This window comes from Falco peregrinus, chromosome Z (assembly GCF_023634155.1).
Source record: "Falco peregrinus isolate bFalPer1 chromosome Z, bFalPer1.pri, whole genome shotgun sequence".
Lineage (NCBI taxonomy): Eukaryota > Metazoa > Chordata > Aves > Falconiformes > Falconidae > Falco > Falco peregrinus.
In genome coordinates this window covers 11121256-11140127 of record NC_073739.1, presented here as the reverse complement: position 1 = coordinate 11140127, position 18872 = coordinate 11121256, and the positions used below count along the sequence as shown (strand labels likewise).

Here is an 18872-nt window from a genome sequence, read left to right as displayed (position 1 = left end):
ACCTCTTAACTACACACTTACTGTGGGCCTGTCATTCTTTTGTTGCTCTAAGTGTCTAAATCTCGCAAAAAAAAAAGCTGTATCTTTACTACAAGAGAATGCTGAGGGGTATTGTAGGAAGCTTTTCTACCTGGAGCAGCCTAACCTTCAGCTGTTGTGTGATCAGAAGGAATAAGAAGCAGAAAAGGAGGCACAACTTCGCCCAGGCAAATAGTTAAATTTGGCTAAAGTTTTTTTCTCTCTTAAGACCTGTGCAGTGGTACCCTAATAACATTTCTCTGGTTGGAAACCTGTGCTCATACAGGGGTTCCCTCCCTTCTTAAAGCAGATCTCAAGAACATGTGTAATGTGTTTACTGTAATTGGATGAGATGTAGTACCCAACAGTGTCTTTTTTAAATAAAAAAAACTTATCCTGTACTTCTTATTTTGTGCATCTACCTACCTGTCTGTTAATACTTGTTTTATTTGGGATCTCACTGTAGCACATAAATCTGCTGTAGCACAGTGTTACAGTACCATTGTGAAACAATGTGTAATTTGTTATGATCAGTCACCATGAAAGTCTTGCCTACTTTGATTTGTGATTCTTGTAAACTTCTGGCTAACCTCTAGGGTCTGTACCTCTAGCACTACCTACTATTTTTTAAAAAAAGACTAACAGGATTAATGGTCTGGCTCATCTTGCCATACAAATGAGGCCTCTTTGATGCCAAGCTAATTGCCCAATCAGACACTGTAGCCAAAAGCAGTAATTAAACATGGGGGAAAAAGGAGGAGTAATCCCTAGACAGTGATGAGAATGAGTGTTGATGTCTGCACCTCCAGGTTGTAGGTCAAGGTTCTATAGCAGACCTTGTTCCTATCAGCAGTGTAAGGCCATGCCTTCCCCCCAGCTCCCTTGCAGCCTTGCGTGAGTGAGGTTTGAGACCTGTGAAGGGCTGAAAGGGTCTCTGTGGTTTGTCTGGATGAGGAGGCAGGGGTGGCTGCTTTTTTTTTCTTTATCCACCGAAGAATACTTTGGGAACCTTGGAGGTTTGGGTAAACATAGGTCCTAGAATGAGTTGTGGAGAATACTTCTTTGCTGCATCACTAGGAAGAGGGAGAATGTAATTGCTAGTGCTGTAATGTGCCCTTGTGGCTGTGACTGGACACCACGGTAGAGAGGAGTGTAACCTGACCGCAGTATTTTTGTTGTGTGGTTTTTTTCCTTTTTCCTTTAGAAAGGTCCTTCATTGTAACAGCAAAAAAGAGCCTTGCAGTATACCCTAGACTTATCATCTACTGATATCTTTGTCAGCAGGTGATGGTGGCAGCTGAGAAAGGGTCCAAAACATTTGGTCCAGAACAATAGCTTGCAGGGAAGCTGAGAAGAAAGCTTAGTTTACTTGGCCCTGCTGGTGTGCCTGCTTTCACAGCTTCCTAGTAAGAGTCAGGAAGCGTTCCCCAGCATGTGTTCTGAATGAACACACTTAAAGAATATAATGGGAATCCCCAAAATAATGGGGACAGTGATTCAGGCCTCTTTTGACTCTTTCATATCCTGTTTTATTTCTTGCTAACAGCAGTTTTCTTATATGGGAGGCTAGTGAAACCAGAAAGGTGGGTGAAACTTGTTCTGGAACTTAATTGGTCTTGTCTGTGATGTTGAGGTGTCTCAGATGTCCTTGATAAAATTTATGCTCTTTATATAGACTGAAGGGATTTTATTGAGCAGATCTTTCTGAGGGAGGGGGAAAATAAAGCTTATGTACTCATCTGTCTGGGGGGAAAGATAAGTAACTATACTTCTAACTTTGCTTTTGTTGTACCTTCTGGGATAGTGGAGCCTTCTGTGCTTTTCCTGTGGAGGTCTGAGCAGCTGTGTGCCATTCCTCAAAGTCATGCAATTGCTCTGCAGTCTTGAAGGGAGAGGATTTCAAACCAGTCAATACTGAAGTGGAGGTCTTGTTTTCTTTCCCCTGCTTCCAGTGCATGCATGGATTACCTGAGCATGTGAAAACAGTTTGATCCCTAGAGAGGAGCAGGTGTAAGTGCTATGATCTGTTTTTTGAACAGTCTGTACTGTTTGAGGCAAGTGAAACTGAGCTGCTAAGAATGCCAACCTTACACCCTCCCCGCCCCTCCCCCCCCCCCCCATCTGCCATTCTCCTGTTACTCTAGTTGAAGACTTTGCCCCAAACTGAAATAGTTACATGGAGGGGAATCTACAATCAGGTATAGTAAGAGACTAGAACTAGGGCACAAAAATACTTTCACATGGCCATCACAGGTTAGCTTTAGCCTGGCTGCTGACTCCTTTCAAGAAAGACACAAGAGCCTTAGACAAGACCAAGGCTTGGTGATTGCCTTAATATTGCATCAAGCCAAAACTACTCCAGCAATAGACGTAGAAGTGTCTGTGGTCCTGCCTGTTTTCCAGCAAGTAAAACAGCCCAGAACACTGCAGTGCTGACTTGCTGGAACTGTGCTGGAGTATTCAGTAAATCCTTGGAATTGTCTTGCCTGTTAATTTTGGGAGGTTGAGATCTGCCACTTAAATTTCTCATCTTCTTTTGGGAGAGACACATGTCCTTGTAAGATGAGACTTGTGGATCCTCCTAAGAAAGTAGGAGGAATGTAGCTGTGTCAAAAACAGATACATGTCACTTGCCATCCTTGGACAGTGGCGAGATCCCTTCCCTTTGTGTGCAGTCTGGAAAAAATAACTTGTGCTAAGCTAATGAACAGCTTGATCTGAGATCCAAATTCTTTCAGCATTAGTGAGGGGTCATTAAAACTTTGAAGGGCCCTTATGCTCTGTCTACATTGCCTTTGAAAAGTTTCTTTGCTGTCTAGATTGAGGGCTGTACAGCAAACACTGAAATGCTGATGACTGTGATGTGTTTTCTGCTCCCTCTTAAGGAACAAAACCTTTGCAAATCTTCTAACGTTTGTGCACTGGGACTTACCCTGCTTTCTTATTTCTAGACTAAATAGTACCTATACAGTTTAACTGTTAGCAGAATACTGGTTAATAAGGCTGTCATTGCTAATAGATAGGAAACTGCTTTCATCCTCCTGCTACAGGGTAAGACACTGTAGTGTGTATACATCCTGAATGCCCTCATTCACTCACGGTCTGATCTCTTTTAAGAGGCCTTTGCCCAGTGACAGCCAGTTCACAAAAGCTCTCCCTACTACTAAATCATCACTTTTTTTTTAATTTCAGGTTGTCTCCTGCAAGGCTGAGCTATAGTTAGCCTATTAGCAGAACAAAGCAGTTAGTGTCACTGGCTGGTGAAGGCTTATCTACACGTGTGTGAATTACCTTGTTCTAATGTAACACTGTTCAGTCTCTGACTCAAAACAAGTGAAAATGGTTCGTACAAATTTTCAGAATTTTCATTTATAGTGTGGCACTCAAACATGTTTAATAAGCTGGTTTTAACTCTGGGGTGTAGCTGAATAAAGCATGAATCTGCAGTGGTTGTCTAGGTCTTGGTGGTCCCTCGTCTACAAACACAACTGCTCTGTTGGTGGGCATTCATTATGTTAGTTCATGGACTAACATGTGTCTCTCTTACCACAGCTAGTGGGTCGAAGCGGGGAGGTGAGCTTGATTTCTTCTTTTTGCATGTATTCCTTTTCTAGAAACCAAAATTTCATAGGTAATATCACATTATCATGCTGTTCATAGTATACTAGAGCCACTGTTCCGTTAGTGTCTTAAGGCTGCTGGCTTCCCCTAGAAAGAGATTTCTGGCATAGAACTTGTACAGGATCCTCGCTGGGGATCGGTGGGAGTAACATGCAGTAACTGAAGAGCTGGAGCCATTCAGAGAGCAAGTGGAGAGGTGGATGGCATTTAAAGGCTGCTACTTGTCTCTCTCCAAATATGTGGCCATTGCTCTCGGTCTGGAAGTAAATACGTAATGTCTGCTAGAATTTAGCAGGCAGTTGTGGTGGCTAGGAGCAGCAAGGCAACCTAGCACTGGACTCTGTGTCAGTTCAAAGCTAGGAGAGCTGGTGTGTTCCCGAGAATGCAGTGGTTTTGATGTCTAGGTGTAGACAGGTAGTGTGCTGGTGCTGTAGCATCAGCTTCATTGCAAGATGGTCTTGATGCTGCAAGTAACTAAATATAGCTCTTTAGACTTCTCTATGTCCCAAAGAAAAGTACACAATGAGGGCCATGTACCTTCCTATCAGGGCTATGGCTATCACAATTCCAGGATCTTTGGCAGAGACTCCTAGCTGGTACACGGTTTCAGTAGTACTTTTAGGCAGTTGCAGTATGTGCTGTGCAAACAGACCCATGCAGTCAGCTTTACAGGCTATGGACTGTTTGACAACTGGATAAAATGTTTGCCAGCGGTTTCTCTGCATACTTACCTTCTGTCTCAAGCTTGCAGTGGCAAGTTCAACTCCTTGCCCTAAAGAATGAAAACTATGAATATCTAACAATACTGATATCTCTAATCAGGCATGCATAAACTTACAAACTTGTTTCTTCCTCTCAGAAATCAACAAAAACAGTCCTTTGGCAAACTCGGCAATGTCTTATGTTCTAATCTTTTATTCTTGAAGGAGTGTAGTAAGTGTGTTGCTTCTAGAATACTGGGCAGTGGTGAAACATTTTTTTTTTCACCCAGGGTTAATGGGAATAAACAAGTCATTAAATATCTTCGCTTTTAGTTCTTGATAGCTAAAATAGTCTTGTCTTTGGAATGAAGATTTCATACAGTCTTCCCTGCAGACTTTTAACTGTCGAGAAACACTTGGTGCGTAGTACTCTCTTCTCCACAGGCCTCTCCCATAAACTTTATCTGAGCAGAACATGTAATGAAGTACAAATAGATCTTAAGAACACGTCAGCTCCAAGTGATCATTTTCTTACTGCTGGGTTTCCCACTGCTTGAAAGGCCAGAGGATCTTTCTCTTATGCGGACTGCAAACACCATTTTGGGGATGGATTCCCTGTGCGAGGCTTCTCTGGCCTTGCCCTTGCCAGTGACTGCTGTACTGCATTTGCTGCTAAGTTCTGAAGTGAGAAGTTTTGGTGCATGCTAAGTATATCCTGTTCTTCTTTTCCAGACCACGCGAGCAGAGTTTGATTTGCCAGAGTATTCTGTCCGCCGGCGGTACCAAGACTTTGACTGGTTGAGAAACAAGCTGGAAGAATCTCAGCCAACACATCTCATTCCTGTAGGTAGTAAGCAAGAATCTGCTATTAAGAGTCCTGTATATGTCTTCCAGGGGTGATATTTTGGTGATTGTCTGTCTAGATTTAAATACAATACTCATTCTTTTCTAGTGGAGTGGGAAGAGCTTCCCATTCTTGACTCATTATGAAGCTTAGACTTTTCTTGGGTGGCACACGTGAGAGGTGAGCTTTGACAGTCTCCTGTAGGGCATTATGCACAGTGACTACATTTGTTGTGACATAAATGGAACACGCTTAATCTGTTTGCTCAGTTATTACATCTAGATTTTCAAGTATCTAAGGCTTATGAAAAGCCACACAGGTACTTTAAGTCCCGGTTTCAGACAGGTTTCAAGATGACCTTTTGAGCTGGTTTCAAAGAGTATTTTAAAGCTATTTGTGCTAACATTTAATGGCAGACTTACAAATCTCCATGAGAGTAGCTAAACTGCTGCACCCCTTGTTGCTGAGGCTGGCAATGAGACTACCTTAAGTGATATGAAGAGTTGATACTGATCTTCAGCAGTCTGCTTTTTATGTTGTACAAGATGTGAAAGGGTAGGAAGCCTGTGAGATCACCACAATCAGCTTTTTCAAACAAAGAAATACAAAAAGGCCTCTAGGAGTTGAATTGTTGGGAGACAGCAACACCGCTAGTGTACCTTAGCTTGCCTGTCTGTGTTGGTGGGGAAGTTTCTCTGTTTTGCCTTCTTTAGCAAGGGCTAGACTATGTGAGAAGTATTCAGTTAGGCTGTGCCAGGGTAGAGAGCTGTTTAAGTCCTTAATTACTCTGGGACTTGCGTCTAAGTGGAATAATGGCTCAGTCTCTCAAAGATAAGAAGTACTTCACAAAATCATGTGACGCTGCTAACTGGCAGCAGATGTTTACTGAGGGGTAGGGAAAAAAGTGAGGGTGAGCTTGCTTGGGTAAGGTGGAGACATGTGTTAGCTGCCCAGACCTCTTTTTCTTCTTCCCTATTCTCTGAACAGCTGGAACTATCAAAGTTAAACTCCTACAGATTCTTGAGTGTGCTAACAGGCTGCCAGTCCTGCCAGAAGGCTGCAAGGGAATAAATAATGGTCTAGTAGCAGAAGGTGAGTCACAGCCAGGGAATCAAGCTGCTTTTGCTGTGACCTGGAATTTGTTGCACACAGAATGGCAAATTTGGCATAAGTGGCTCTAATACCAGACATGAAATCAGCTGAAGAACAAGATAATCTCTTAAGTGCCTCTCTTCTAGAAAACCAGGAAGCGTAAGGATGTGCTGCTGTCTTCTGTCTGTCTATGCGCAAGTTAGCAGTTACGGAATCTCCTATTAATCTCCATGCAGTGGTATGGCAAGGAGATTGCAGAAAGCTTTATGTATTTATTGCCTAGAAGTAGGTGGGGAATAGAAGCAAAAGGCAGTTCTAGGTGCACTGTGACTCAGGTGTATTCTGAGAGGATGTTTCAAGCCAATTGGAGGGTATCTGTATTTGTAACTGGAGGTACTGCAATCCCTGGAGGCCTTCAGTCTAACAAAATACAGAAAGGGGGTTGTCTTCCTCATCTTGGTATAGTGACTCTGCCTAAAATCTTACTGTAACAGATGATGTGTCGTCTTAGTGCAGTGAGTCACGATGGCCTACACTTAGGAGCCCAGACTAAGCTGAATTCCTTTTCATGTCTTTATTTTTTAAAATAATCTGTTTAATCTGTTCTTTCAAACAGTAAAAATGCATTCACATCTGTCTCTAGATGACAAAGGTAATGTTAACATGGTCAAGGATCTTGTCTTTGGATAGTGATGTTTGGATACTTGAAGCCATTTCTGACTTCTGTGAGTTCTGCTCGTATATCACAGCAGGGAGAAGTAGACTACTAAGCTGGAGGACTCTAAGGTAGATAACTCACTGTTAGAGCAGGGTATCAGTTGCTAGCTACTCACTACTTGGGATGGACCTCCAAAGGCCTACCTAAAATGTGAATGACTATAACTACTGCGATAGCTAAACCCAGGTTAAATGGCAGAAATATCTGTAATAGAGGTGCATCCTTCTGTGGGTCTCAAATGCTTAAACTTGATTACTGAGTGCCAGTTTGCATCTGTGTGGCTGAACTAGGGTGCTCTTAACTATTTTGCCATCTTGTCCTTTTCCCTCTGCATGTGGTGCTGAGGTAGTGACTTCCTAAAGTATAGAGTCGCAGCTAAAGTTTACAAAGCAAGGGAAGAGTTTCTTCCTCTCTGAAGACTACTGCACTAAATGTCATTCCTCTGAAGTCTAGAGTGTACGTTATACTGGTTTAACCAGAATGACTGATCTGAATGCTAATTACTTTTTATTACTAATTACAATTACTTTTGTCACAGTTTTCAGGTGACACAATCTTTGCATAGGAGAGCTCGATTCCTGAATGGGGTGAAAATGGCTGTCACTGCTAGCTTGAGAGTGAGCAGATTATCTGTCTGGGTGGACCATTTCGCAAGAATAAAAAGCAAAGCACAATTTCAAAACTGATACTCATTTTGGAGTCCATGTTGTCTGGAGAGAACAAAAGCTGATCTAGTGGCAGAGCCAAGACTAAACATGCTGAGGCTTAAGTAGTTATCTTCCATCTGAAGCTGTACTTTGAGGTCTGTAGACTTAAGTGTAGCAGGAAGAACTGCAGAAGTAGCAAGTCTGGAGGCAGACAGGGTTACATGTTAAACTGAACTCAAGAAATAGACTGGTAGAGTCAAAATAGGAATAAGACTAAAGAGTAGATATGTTGGCAGAGCTTTGTTGCTTACACAAGCATGCTCAGGAAGTCAGCTGTGATAGATGACTGAGTGTGCAAGTGCCTCAGGAAGGCTTCAGCGTGGACTACTCAACCATTTGCTGTGTTGAATCTGCTATTTGTCTTTGCTCAGTGTGGTGCTATTACTAAGACTATCAGCCCTCCACAGAAAGACCCTGCTCAAGAGCTCTAAATTGTTTAGAAGTGGGGTGGGAGTAAGTAGAATTGTAAAATTTTGAGTTTTCTTGGACTGAGCAGCCTTGCTTCAACATCAGTGTGCGTGTGCATTGCTGTAGTGAGTAGTGTGCAGCTTTGCTGTCACCTCCTCTAGCTGGTGCTTGAACATGAATAGTGGTAGGGAGGAACACCCTAAGCTATGGTAGAAGTACTTAGTGTATCTGGGCTGTGCTAGTGTGGCTCTCAGCTGAAGCCACTCAGTAAAATTGCTAGCATTAAGCCAGACCAGCTAAAGAGTAATTCCGAGCAGGGATCTGCATCCTATCTAGTGTATTTTTCCTGTTAGCAAACAACATTTCAGTTCCTGTTTAAGACTGGAGTTTGATTGCTTTCTTGTTTCCAAGTAGCAGAAGCAAGTTTTTGGTCTTTTGAATCTTGTGTATTTTGCTTGTCTCTGACAGCCTCTTCCTGAGAAATTTGTGGTGAAAGGTGTTGTCGATCGCTTTTCTGAAGAGTTCGTGGAGACTAGGAGGAAAGCATTAGACAAATTCTTGAAGAGAATAACTGATCACCCGGTGCTTTCTTTTAACGAGCACTTCAATGTGTTTCTCACAGCCAAGGTAAGCCAGTAATTTCCAGACACATTTGACAGGGACAAGACATATGCACCTTTGCAGCCCCTCTTGAAATGAAGGTAAAAAGGCATTAATTAAACTACATGTCAGAACTTCCCCTAAAATGTCAGAGTTATTGGGGACCCCGAATGTTCTGTGGGATAGACCCCCCTGTGTGTGACAAGCATATGGGTTCCCTTTGCTTGGAGTGGTGGTCTGCAGATTTTACAGATTGTTCTCCATACCTGCTTGTTTTGTGTTCTGGTGTCCAGAATATACTCTTCTGATGCCAGAGAGGTTCAGATTAAAAACTGTGGACTCTGTAAACTCTTCCTGTGGGGGAGGAAGATGGATATCTCTCGCACAAAATCTTACAAATGTCTTGACTTTTTTCTTGTCTGTACCTTCTATACTGCTCACATTTGTTGTCTTCAAAACAAAGCATGAAAATCTAATTCTCGTTTATTCTTGGTCAGCAGCTTCATGCTCATCTCCTGTGTGATTCATCCAGCAATTTTCTTTGGCTGTCTTTTAAACTGCATTTTAAATAAGACTAGGAGGACCTACAGTCATGCTTGGGTTTGACCTGATATGTGAGGAGAGCTGTAAAAGCACGTTTTTCCAATGTCACGTTATGCTAGCTCACTCAAATGTGACAGTAAATTTGAGCTCTCATCAGGCTCATGCTGTGCTTGCTGGTAACGTGAGACTTAATCTCCAGTTCCCTTTTATTTCCCCTCTGTGTTGAACTTGACTGCTGAAATAAGTCAGAAATGCAGAATTTGTTTAGCACCTTGATAGTTAAATGTCAGATAGCTTTGTTCTTTTCAGCTGTCCAAGCATGATGTGACTTTCTTAGCTGCTTGTCTTCTCCCACCTCTGTAAAATGAATGGTAAGGGCCTCAGCATCCTCAGCTCTGGCAGGGCTTGCCTTGAGAATAGAGAGCAATCCAGGGAGGCTGAGGAGAAAATGGACATGTTCTTCATTTCTCTCTAGTTGGAACTTGCTGTATTGCAGCAGTGAGGTGTCAGTTCAGTGCGTTAGGACTTCAGAATGTAGCTACAGAAAGTCATGAGACCGCCTGCTGGCTGAAAAGAGAAACCAGCCTTTCTCAAAGTTCCCTGTTTGGACCAGTAATAGACCAGAATGCTTGTAAGAGCCAGTTAATTTTGAGTTAAAGGGTCTTTTCCTGATGCCTGCTTGCAGGTAGCACTTAGGACAGGCAGAAGGCAAGAGTCAAGGAACCACTGCATCTAAATGCAAACAATTAACATTATAGTAGCTGCTAAGATGTCAGGTTCTCTTTAATCAGATTTATGTATGAGTACTTGGACTACACTTGACTTGTAAGTACTTGGAAAGGATATCATAGTACGTGTTTTGAAGATGGCTGTTGTGTTGGGTTTTTTTAAAGAATGCTTAAGCTTTTGGTCTAGTCTGTAATACTATGTTTAGATTGTGGACCTCTTCGGGTCTGCTTGGTTGGAACACATCTATTCCTCGGGCTGTATAGGATAACCTAGTTACACCTCTTGAGCCTGCTTTGAGATGTTGCATAGTGACCCCTGCTGGAAGGAGTAAAATATGAAGGGGACGACATTTTGGCTAACTAAACCGAGTTTTTTTCTGATGTGCTGTCAGGGTGAAACCCCCTGAAGATTGTAGGTAAACGACCTTGTTAACATAGGTTGTATGAACGTTGACTTATGTAAACGTTTAAAGTGTTGGTGAGGAAGTTTAAGCTTCTGTGCAGGCAACACAGCTGCACCTGACCCAGCCTGAGCTGCAGTCTGTCTTGCAAAGAAGCTGTCTCCCCAGGCTACACTTCTTCTGTATACATTCTTCCTCTGCCTCCCATTTGACCACAGAACTGGTGTGAGAAGGTTGCTGACCAAATAGGCATGCAGTCTGTAGCTCTTGTACTAGTTCATCAGGGGCAGCTGGTGCATTTGCATAATACTGGTATTGTGGGCTATGACTTAAAAGTATGTGTGGATGAATGGCATGAACAATATTGGTGGAAACAGATCTGTTAATATCACTACTTCCCTGGTGACAGTACAGGAACATGGGAAAGTCTGGCCATGTGCAAAAGTGGGTCACTTTCTTACTTACGTACTTCTACCATTCTCCTGGATAGCCTGTTTCCATCTAGAGGTATTCTTGAAACTGTGCTCAGCTATAGAACCTTGTACAAAGTGAAGTTTTGTCCAAGGCTATGGGTAACTTCTGGCCTTCACATGATGTGGTCTTGACTAGAAAGTATTCTTCATTGTATTATTCTTGCATCATGCAAGTGAAATGTTTTTAAACTTTTTTTAACTTCCTAGGATCTTAATGCCTACAAAAAGCAAGGAATGGCATTGCTGTCGAAGGTGGGGGAGTCTGTCAAATACGTCACGGGAGGCTACAAATTAAGAAGTCGGCCACTGGAGTTTGCAGCCATTGGGGAGTATCTAGATACATTCTCTCTAAAGCTTGGTACCATTGATAGAATAGCACAACGGATTATCAAGGAACAGTTGGGTAAGGACACAAGGTGCTCTGTCTCAGTACTTCAGTCTGAGTGCTCTGTATTTTGTTGTGGTTGATAGCATGACCAAGACAACTTGCATCAGTGATTCTGGCCTGTAATGAGCCACATGCAGAGCAAAATCTAATGCCTCTTGCAGATTTAAAATGGGCCCAAAGCCTAACATGGTATTTTATCTTAGCTGAACTCTCAAAAAATTTTTTGAAGTTACTTTTGTTATACCAGTTTTCTTAGTAGCTATTTTTGGACAAACTTCTGGGAGCATCTGTAGATCCCATCTGGAGGAGTACAGCTGAAATTCCTGGACACAGCAAACCTTTACAGACCTGTCTTAGTAGAGCTAACTTTTATATATATTTTTTAAAAAAAGACTTTGGCTACTGCACAGATGGAAGCATCTTTGTATTGGAAGCTTCTAGGAATGGTGAGTTTAGTAGGAAGCAACCTGGACTTGTCACCTGTACAGCCATAGAGACCTGACTGTTAAGCCTTGTGTTGCATTAGAATCTTGACTCTTGGGGAAGTTAATGTTTACTAACTTGGTGCATAGTTTCTCATGTTTAATATTTACATATCCTTGTGCCTTACTTGTACTCTGTTAACCTACTTTACCATGTACCTCTTGCAGAATATTTGGTGGAACTACGAGAATATGGACCTGTTTATTCAACCTGGGGAGGTCTGGAGGTTGAGCTATCGGAGCCACTGGAAGGGGTGTCTGCCTGTATTGGAAACTGCTGCACAGCTCTTGAAGAACTCAGTGAAGACATGACAGAAGACTTCCTGCCTGTGCTTAGGGAATATATATTGTACTCGGAGTCGATGAAGGTAAAGAGAGCCCTGTGGCAGAAGACAGTATTGTATTTATGTGGAATGATGTATCAGTGAGTTCATTATTTCTAACAGCAAGAAGAGTTGATGGTGGGAGAAGGGGTAAGTAAATAATACATTCAGTAGGAGCATGTTGCCAAAACAAAACTAGTTATATTTAGTAGTGGGGTACTGCATGGGTAACATTATTTATCTGCTCTGCTTTTCAGTCAAGCTAAGGGATCAGTAATGTATACAAAGTGTTGAAGAGTTGCTTCTTAATCAGAGTTGTGGGTGGTACTGTATAGGAGATATTTTTTTGACTGCCTAGAATCTTCTGTTTGAATTGTTAGAAAATCAGTTGTGGCTCAGCTCTTTACTACTCGGTCAGTGTCTGGCCCTGTAGCAAAGATAGTGTTGGCAGCTTCTCTCGCTTGTGGATAGCAGAGTTGGGTGGCAGCTTTCTAGAACGCTGTGTCCAAACCCTGTGTTCTGAGTTGAGAGGCAATTTTCACAAATGTAGCAAGGGGAAATTTTTTTAAGCTAAAAAGCAAGGGTTTCTTCAGCTGAAGAGGTACTTCAGGCAGTTAAACACCACTTACCACAGGGAGAGCAGCATTAAAGACTTTCAGCTAAACTACCTGTTGGCTTGGAGACTGCACTTTGCATTATCTGACAAGAGCCTTTTAGAATGGGGCTGTCTGCAAGCCAACAGGTAGTTTAGCTGAAAGTCTTTAATGCTGCTCTCCCTGTGGTAAGTGGTGTTTAACTGCCTGAAGTACCTCTTAAGCTAAAAGGCAAAGGTTTCTTCAGCTGAACTTTTAGAGTGACTTGACTTTCTAGTGCCCTAAATGAGTCGCTTTTCCTGTCAGTTATTCTGTGATAATGGACTGAATATACTCATTGTGTTGGTGCTTTGGAGTTGGTTAGATCTAGAAGCCAAGCTTGCAAAGTAGCAGTTAAAAGCAAATAATTATTGCTTGAGTACAGATAGATGTTGCATTCAATATTCTTACAAACCTCAGTCCATGGAAAAATATGACGTCCAGGTTAGACATCTCATTAGTTTTAGTCCCTAAAAATCAAGAATAAAACCTATTGCTAAGCCAAGACAGACTGTTCCTGTTTTCCTTCCTTCCCAGTTGCCAAAACTGAAATCTCTCGGGTCATACTGTCATAGTTCTAAGCACCATGCAGCGGTTTATCCACTCCCCCCTCACCCAGAGGCATGGGGAGGAGAATCAGAAAGGAATATAAAACTCAAGGGTTGAGATAAAAACAATTTAATAATTGAAATAAAACCAGACGAACAATAATAGTAATAATATCAGTTATAATGAAAAGGAAGGCAAAGGGGAGAGGAATGAAAAGAAAGCAAGTGATGCACAGTACAACTGCTCACCACCCACTGATTGATGTCCAGCCAATCCCTGAGCAACAATTGCAGCCCCAGATAACACCCCCAGTTCATATACCAAGGATGATGTCCCATGGTATGGAATATCCCTTTGGCTGGTTCAGGTCACCTGCCCTGGCTGTGTCCCCTCCCAGTTTGCTGTGCCCCTCCAGCCCTCTTGCTGGCAGGGCCTGAGAAACTGAGGAGTCAGTGACTTAGTATTGACATCACCCAGCAACAACCAAACCATCAGTGTGTTATCAACATTGTTCTCACACCAAATCCAAAGCAAGCACTGTATCAGCTACTAAGAAAAAAAATTAACTCTATCCCAGCTGAAACCAGCACACATACAAAGTGTAGTTTTCTTAGGCTAGAAAATACCAGACTGTTGCTATTTCAGCAGCAAACAGCTACGTAAGTATCTTCCCAGACTTCATAAATCAAAGCAAGTAACTGTAAAGGAGGCCACTCGTGGAGTGCAGGAGGCTTTCTGCTGAAAGGGCCCTCGTCACTAGTAGTGCAGTCCTATTCGTCAGCTGCTAGGAAGCCTGTTTGTGAAATTGAAGTCTGTTTCTGTTTTCAGAACAAAGCTTTTAGACAGGTTACTTGATGGAAGGTAGGTTTTTAGGTACTAGGAGTTCAGTGCAACCTGGATAGCTTTCTCCTCTGCACACTGTACCCCAGGTATAGGTGTGGGAACTTGATTTGTAGAGCGGTCTCTAGCTGGGTGAATGTCCCTCAGAGTAAAGAACTGCTGGGTTATGTTCACTGTTTTAGAGATGAATGTTCACTTTAGTGTCTTCAGGGGCACTGTGGTACCTGAGGGAGCCAGCCTGGAGAAACTGCGCTTATGGAGGCAAACCATAAGAAATACCACACAAAAGGTGGTATTTTTGGTTCAAACAAATACTGGCTGACTGCAGGCTAGGCCCTGTCTCTGGATTAATTTGAAAGACTTGCACAGGTGAGGAGAGACAGGCATTGTGGCCTTGAGTTAAAATGCATGCTGGTAGTGCCTAGGAGAGGCCTTGTCTAAAACACAAGCCATGTATGAGATGGCCAGGTGACATCTTGCATCAGATGATGCAGTCCCCAGCTGTGTGCTTGGACATTACTTTTAATGCATATTTAAAGCAAGCACCATATGAATAGCCAACTGTCTCTCTAAAGGCATGCAGTAAATAAGGACCATCTTGTGAGGTCTAGTCATAGCAGGAAGCTATGTGGTGTGCAGATGGTATAGGATTGCAATCTAAGAGAGGAGAAGGACCTGCTTCACTGAAAACAAGCCAAGCCTTGCTTGTACAGGGACTAGTGGTTTAGTTCTGTCCCCAGATAACCGAGATGTGGTGTGTGAGTTTTTGCTGTTTGGTGTTGGTTTCTTCCAACTTTTTTTTTAATTCTTAATTTTTTTTTCCTCTAAGTGAGGCCTTAAGTAGCAGAAGTGTTGCATGTGCTGTGGTAAGTCCAGTGATACTTGGTACAGAGCTTTTCAGAGAGACTGCTAAAGCATTAATGCATTGGTCTAGAACTTGGAAGGGATTGTCTACAGGTGCCAGAGGAAACACTTCCTTTCACATATGGGAGAATTGAAAGGGAAGGAAATATTTTTCTTGTAGCTATAATAAATATTTAGTATTATATTATATATATTTACATATTAATAATATATAAAATATTTATAACTGTATATTTATGTCTAAACAACTATACATATTTAGTATTATATTAGTATAATACATATTTATGAATACATACTTATTAATAGCTGACCTGTATTATGTATTATAAATGGATGCTTAAAGCTGTATTCAGAAGCATGTTGTAAATGGTCCACAGTGGGTGGACTTGAGCACTTAAGGAGAAATAAGATACGCGCCCTTTGAATCCAGTCTGCCAATACCTGTTAATCATTGGCTATTCCTGGCACAGATCCAGTTTACGGGGCTAATCCGGGCTCCTAGAGGCTGAGTGTAATTGCTGGAGGCAGTTGTTGTTCTGAGAAGTTTCAGTTGACTGAAGTTCAAGACACAGTACAAAGTAGAAATACCTGTTAAATCTCTCAGACTTTTGTTGCACTGGGTAACCTCCATCACTTAAGGGCTATTCCACATAGTTGCTTAGATTGCAAAAGGAATGGGAGTACTGTGTTTTTCCAAGTGAGCATGGCCAATGACATGCTTGCTTACATTCCTTTGGGGACAAAAGGGAGGGTTAAGCTGCTGAAATTGAGTTTTTCAGTCTTGCTCTTTTTTTTTTTTTTGCCTAATCCGATAGCAGCTTTGTGGGTGGGGTGCCATTCCCATTTATCATGGACTGAGGTTGTAAGAATATTGATTGCAACATCTCCTATCTGTACTCAAGCAGCTGCACTGGTGACTTTCCGTTGGTTTAAGAGGGAGGAGGGGGGGACGTGATGATTAGTAGATACAGGGTTTGTACATGTTTAATTAGGAAACAGATTGTGGCTCAACTGACTCTTAAGAGCTCTGAGAACTACTGTTTTTAATCAGGTGTTTCTGTAGGCAGCAGTGCATATGATGTAGTCCTGCTTTACTAGCTTTTGAAGCTGTTAATGACTAGTTACCTCCTTTTGACTTAGTGGGGCAATTTCTTCTGGGTAGCAGAAGGGAAGACAAAGCATAAACTGGTCAAATTGGCTGCAAGACAAGTTCAAATTTACAGATGCCTCAGCAGTGAGTGTTGGCTGACTTCCCTCTGAGCATTTTTAAGAATAACTTTGCATCAACTAAATTATAAAAAATTACTAGTTGCTTCCTCGTGAAGACTGAAGAATGGAGTTGCTTGCTCTTGCAGAGAACTGCATGTTTTTTAGTAATATGTTCTTAGAGAGGCTAATTTCTGTGGTTGTTTTTAAATTGTAGTGTAACCTTAGTGGAGATCTTGTCTTGTGGATGTAGTACAAGATAAAGGTAGCATCTTTTGTTCTCTATTCTGGGAATACTCTCAATAAAATGTTTACTGCTTTTGAAACTCACCCAGGTAGTTCAGTGCTTTTCATGTCAATTGTGCTTTTCATAATTTCCTTTTTTAATTAAACCAATAACCAAACCCCTGCAACTGATCTAAAAAAGCTTACTTTTGTTCTGACATGAGAATGTAAACAGCTTGCTGTAAAGGACTTTGAGGAGCCTTTATAAGTGAAAAGGGACATGTAATACCTTCTGTGGTGGCTTCTCTGTCTCTGAGCCCACACTGTTGCCTGGCTGCTGCTTGAGGACATTAAAAGCCTTGTAACAGTCCTTGACAGCTTTGGTGCTTTTGTTTGTATCCTTTTCATGCTAATAATAGGTCAACGGATGAATTGAATTTACTTAGGGTTATACTCATGGTTACATGACAGCTTCTATCTTGCATGCCTCCAGTTTGTCCATAAGTTGAATTATATCTGGCACTGCCAGTTGCTGGAGACAAGTGCTCCTTGTTTTTGAAAGCTACTCCCTAAAGACTGTAAAACAGGACAAAGTAAGTCTGACAGTCTGACTTTGGACTAAACTAGCACTTGAGCTGTATCACTTTGCAGTTTCTTGCAGGCTGGGAAGGGAATGAACAAGAAGGTCCCTCTCACAACTGTCCTTTCTCTTGCCCACAGAATGTGTTGAAGAAGAGAGACCAAGTTCAAGCAGAGTATGAAGCAAAACTGGAAGCAGTAGCCTTGAAAAAAGAAGACCGTCCAAAGGTTAGCACAAGCTGTTTTATAGAGTAGTTTCAAATGCTTATATTACTTCCTGAGAAGAATGGAGGAACAGAACTTGCTTTGTCTGGGTCTGGCAGCTGCTTTGCAGTATAAGCAGTTCTGGCAGAAGCTTCTTGTTGGCAAGCTGGTATGAAATAGAGGCCTAGGTATGAACATATATAACCTGTCTAGCAACTTCTGAATAGTGGGAGATTAGTAATACAGAGCAGGATGGCTCTGACCTATGTAAAAGTCAGCCAGCAGTCAGCTGGAGTGTTTAGTGACACAGACTAAAGCAGTGGTAGAACAGCCCCTGGTGGTTTAGCCGTATGTCAACTAGCTAAGGTCCTAACCCTGGCATTGGAGAACTGTGTTGTGGGACACCTGTTTGACTCTGGAAGACTCCCTTCTGCTAGAGAGCTCTTCCTGTGTGATGCTGAACAGACACAGCAGGTGTTACCGGGTGACAGGTTTTGGGTGGACCTTATGCAGAAGCAAAGCTGCAAACTGGTGTGCTTACACTGCCACCTGCTTTCTGCATGAAGCAATGTGCAGGAGCCCTATCTTAAATCACTGCGACTTTGACCAACGATGACAACAGGTTTTGTTCCCTTCCGCCGCTGGGTTTCATTTTTGTTCTTCTTAGTCTCTGTGTTAACACTGGAGAGTCATCCATTAGTTATTAGGAGTACTGTACAATAATCTTACAGGAGGTTTCCATAATGCCTTTAATCTAAGAAGCTGAAGAGGATCAGAGCATAGAAATGAAAACTATTATTCTAGTATTTTTCTGATCTTGTGTCTGTCATGGACTCTACAGATAGTGGTGTATTGGGTATCTTGTGGTGCTCTGGTATTTTGGTCTTCTGCCTGCTACGCTGCTGGCTGGTGTGGTACGTACTCTTACTTCCTCAGTGTAGCTTTGTATAAGCAGGTATTCTAAAAAGTTTTGTACAGGATGGAGGGAACTGTATGTCACATATCTAGTAAGCCAGTTGAAGGTTTCAGGCATTTGCCTTTATAAAGATGTTGATGCAGTGGAACTGCTGAACTTTGCTAATGTCTTGCCTACTAAAAGGCTTCTGCATCTTACTTTTCAGTGGGATTATTATGTAAAGCACAGCACTTAAATAGCTGTCTTAAAATTTTTTGAATACTTAACATCTCTCCGGAGTGTAAGCATATGTTTTGGCAATTTCTTGTACCTTTTTTCTAATGTAAGTCTTTTGCATTGTTTTCAAAATGAAGTTGTGCAAACTAATCTAACTCCTTGCATGTTCATAAAATACTAGCTTGCAGTTTTCAGATCCTTTCTGCCTGGAGGGAGTGTCCTCATCTGTAAGAGCTGGTAGCTTGGAGCTATGACTAGCAGCATACCTTGCCTCCATGAGGTCTGCTGGCTGACTTGCTGGAAACTAAAAGCAGACAGAGGGGTCATGAGCTGGGTTGTGCAGTGAATGGCATATATGTTCTTTTTAGCATATTTAGCTGATATGACAGAAATTATGTAGAGACCAAACAAAACCTTAGGGGAAAAGAGAGCCTACTACAAAACGAGGGGCTGTCGTTAATATCTTCCACTGGAGGGCATTCTGGGACTTGCTGTACACATGAAGCCAATCTGATTACAAAGTTCTGTTGGTGCCGTTAGGCCATTCTTATGTTGAGATGATCAGCTCAGAACTATGGCTGGGCGGCCAAA

The 18872-nt window shown here is 42.1% G+C and overlaps 1 protein-coding gene across 1 annotated transcript in view; it reads left to right on the top strand.

Annotated features, from left to right (window-relative positions):
• The window catches only part of SNX30 (sorting nexin family member 30), a 50068-nt gene that overhangs the window by 20899 nt on the left and 10297 nt on the right, over positions 1-18872 (top strand). The window contains exons 3-7 of the mRNA XM_005238565.4: positions 5073-5183; positions 8578-8736; positions 11062-11257; positions 11893-12092; positions 17087-17173. Coding sequence (XP_005238622.2) covers positions 5073-5183; positions 8578-8736; positions 11062-11257; positions 11893-12092; positions 17087-17173 — 753 coding nt within the window. The remainder of the gene's footprint in view (positions 1-5072; positions 5184-8577; positions 8737-11061; positions 11258-11892; positions 12093-17086; positions 17174-18872) is intronic.